This window comes from Cynara cardunculus (assembly GCF_001531365.2).
Source record: "Cynara cardunculus var. scolymus isolate 2C chromosome LG 10, CcrdV1, whole genome shotgun sequence".
In the NCBI taxonomy this organism is placed as follows: Eukaryota; Viridiplantae; Streptophyta; class Magnoliopsida; order Asterales; family Asteraceae; genus Cynara; species Cynara cardunculus.
In genome coordinates, this window is record NC_037537.1 from 1258859 (window position 1) to 1262466 (window position 3608).

The window sequence follows — 3608 nt, forward strand, 5'->3', positions numbered from 1 at the left end:
ACTCTTGTCAGAAACCTAATACTATTTGTTTCATATCCTGGGCTTCAAAAGTTTATATAAATAGCCAGTGTTTTACCTTCATACCATATCTAAAAGCCATTGCTAGCTCCTCATATCAATCACTAGCATTGATTACATGATGGCTTACGGATCATGGAGAATGGTCATGGCTACTCTCATTGCTTCTGTTTTCTTTTATGAGTCATATGTTGCAGAAATAGGTATGCTTAACCTATCTGCCTATCTCCTTCATCAGCCTATAATAATTCTTTCAGTTTTTCATATCTACAACTGCTGAATTACACATTTTCAACCATTAATATGGTAAGTACTTTATATTCTCTTTTTAATGCATCATATCTGCTAACAATGGTTGTGTTTACGCTCTCTACTACAGCACCAAACTATATATTCATGCATGAAGCAACAAAAGCTCCGAAGATATCATTCTACGACTACATTATCGTTGGTGGAGGTGCTGCCGGGATACCGTTAGCCACCACGCTCTCGGAAAACTATTCCGTTTTATTGCTTGAACGTGGTGGCTCCCCTTATGGAAATCCGAACATCTCCAAGGTGGAAAATTTTGGCAACTATTTCTTTGACCCATCACCAGATTCCCCATCAGAACTATTTATATCTGAGGATGGTGTTGGAAATGCACGTCCACGTGTCTTGGGTGGGGGTACTTCAATCAACGCGGGCTTTTACACCCGCGATGATATGAAATTCCTTAAAGAGGCAAGATTAATGGATGAGAATTTGGTGAATAGTTCTTATGAATTTGTGGAAAAGGTTATGGTTTTTGAGCCGGTTGTAAAGGAGTGGCAGTCGGCATGGAAAAGTGCATTTACTGAAGCTGGAGTGAGGCCATACAATGGATTTACTTACGATTATGTCGTTGGGGCAAAAGTTGGTGGTACAACATTCGACGAATATGGGCAACGACATACAGCAGCGGATTTGCTGCAGTATGCATATCCGCTACGATTGTCTGTTTATCTACATGCAACTGTTGGAAAAATCYTKTTYAAGACCAAAGGTATGTAGGAAATGGCTTCAATGTGGTGGATATTGTAAGTTGAAAAAAGAAACATCAACTCATGACTTGCTTATTTTTTCTTTTGCTTAATAGGGAGAACAAGGCCGATGGCTTACGCGGTAGTGTTTGAAGATGCATCCGGGAATAGGCATAGGGCATACTTGAAAGGAGATCAAAACGATGAAATCATACTATCTGCGGGACCTCTTGGAAGCCCACAACTTTTGATGTTGAGTGGCATAGGTCCAAAAGATCAACTTGATGCCCAACAAATCAAACTTGTGCTAAACCAACCCTTAGTTGGCCAAGGCATGAAAGATAACCCACTAAATGCAATATTCATCCCTTCTCCCATCCCTGTAGAGCAATCTGTAATTCAAGTTATAGGTAGTCTGGCTGGCAGCCAAATTGAGCAAGTTAGTGGCATTAATTTTGTTCTTGGGAACCCTTCTGACTATCAAGGCTTTTCATATGAGGTATATACCGTTGTTATACAAATTTCTTTTCTACTTGTGAGAATATAATAAACCCTACTAGATTAATCTCCAAAAAAGTATTGAAGGAGATAATTGATGTTCGAACATATATTGAAAAGAAATGGTCAAAATCTAGCGGATGTGAGGCTCTAACTGTACTAAAATGAAAAATATAAACGTGCATATATATGTTTCTTTGCAGATGGGCGGATTTGTATTTTTGAAACTCGATGGCCCCTTTTCTACGGGTGAGTTAAAGCTTCAAAGCCGTAATCCAACCGACATTCCATCAGTAGAATTCAACTATTATAAAGATCCCAGAGACTTGAAACAATGTGTGGATGGTATCAATACCATCCTAACAGCAATTGGATCAAGCGCATTCTCAAAATTCAAATACCCGAATATGACGGTCCAAGATATTCTTGACCTTACTGTTAAACTTCCAACATACTTACCAACACATGCTAATACAAGTGTATCTTTGGAACAATTCTGCAAGGACACTGTAAGGACTATATGGCACTTTCATGGTGGGTGTCAAATTGGCAAAGTAGTCGACGACAACTACAAGGTTATTGGTGTGGATACTCTCCGAGTCATTGATGGGTCGACACTACTTAGCGCTCCGGCTAATCTATTAATGCTTGGAAGGTATTCTTAAACCTGAAAAATGCGAATGTGTTGCTTTATTTTAGTTCTATATGATTTTTTATGTTTAGAAGTCTATTTTAAAAAGATGATGATTGTGTTTTGTTTCGTCCAGGTACATGGGACATACAATACTAGCCCAAAGACTTGCAAGTGAGAAATAAGAATCAGGATATTTGCAAGGCTATTGATGTTGATTATGTACGTTTGTCTTAAAAGTCGTCTGATTATGTATGTTTCATTAACTGAATTATTTAATGTGTATGTCAACATAGAATACCAATCAAAATCAAGCCCACGAATTATATTTGGAACTTTTGTTATGTAGAGCAAGAATAGTTCTTTTTCGGAAGAATAAATAACTGTTGTAATAAGCTTATATAGGTTTAATCTGATAAGCGTTATATGCCAATGTATGGCTACGTGTAAAATAAACAAATATGATTCGGGTTAGGAAGTGCATGCATAGTGCATTGCATTGGCTATAACGAGAATGAGGGATTGTTATATGTTGCCATACGGGAGGGGGTCAAGGGTACTGTAACAAAACTAATTTTGTAGGACGCCTAAAATATCAAAACGTTCTAAGAGAATCTACCATACCGTTTTTACATAGCATTGTCAATTCGTTCCAACATAAAAACATTAGGTGATATACCTTTCAGTTTTCATACACAGATTGACCTCATTTGAGTTCACAATTTGACGTTAGAGTAATATTCTATACAAATCAATATAAATCAGTTGGGTTTTCATGTCACCTCATGCTAATGTTTTTCATCACCATTTTAAACTTTTAGGATTAAAACAATTTTTTTCCAAATCATCAATCTTAGAATCAAAAACTCATGTTGATTATATCTTGAGGAGAATACTTAAGATTCAAGCCCTCGATATTACATAATTAGGAGTCAATAATGTATGAAAAAACAAGAGTAGTCTCATATGGTTGGTAATTCTTTTTCAAAGGGTAGGAATTTTCTTAATTAATAACAAGAAGTCAATTATATATTAGTACAAAAGGATAAGCTAAATGCACACCTACCTATTATAATTTTTTTCCACATAAATCAATATTAAGGTTTACTTTTTACATAAATAGGGGTGCATATAGCAACACCCATACAAAAAATAAAATTCATGTTGATTAAATAATCAAAAGAGTTAGTTCGAAATGAATGATGGAATATGGATAATTAGGGCTATAAACGAACCGAACGAACACGAACGGAAGCTTGTTCAACGAACACGAACGAAGGCTTGTTCATGTTCGTTTAACTTAATCGAACAAACACGAACGGTAAACGAACAAAAAACTTTGTGTTCGTATTCGTTCGTTTAGAAATCAGGTATGTTTGTGTTCGTTTATGTTCGTTCGTTAACATGTTAAACGAACAGACTAAAAGAACATAAACGAACGGTTTAAACGAACATAAATA

The 3608-nt window shown here is 36.2% G+C and overlaps 1 protein-coding gene across 1 annotated transcript; it reads left to right on the top strand.

Annotated features, from left to right (window-relative positions):
* Positions 1–405: 405 nt before the first annotated feature.
* LOC112520495 (protein HOTHEAD-like) lies at positions 406–2333 on the top strand. Its single transcript, XM_025128935.1, has 4 exons — positions 406–1042; positions 1136–1518; positions 1721–2172; positions 2285–2333. Exons 1-4 carry the CDS (start codon positions 415–417, stop codon positions 2331–2333), a joined length of 1512 nt encoding a protein of 503 aa, XP_024984703.1. The 5' UTR covers positions 406–414.
* Positions 2334–3608: the final 1275 nt, after the last annotated feature.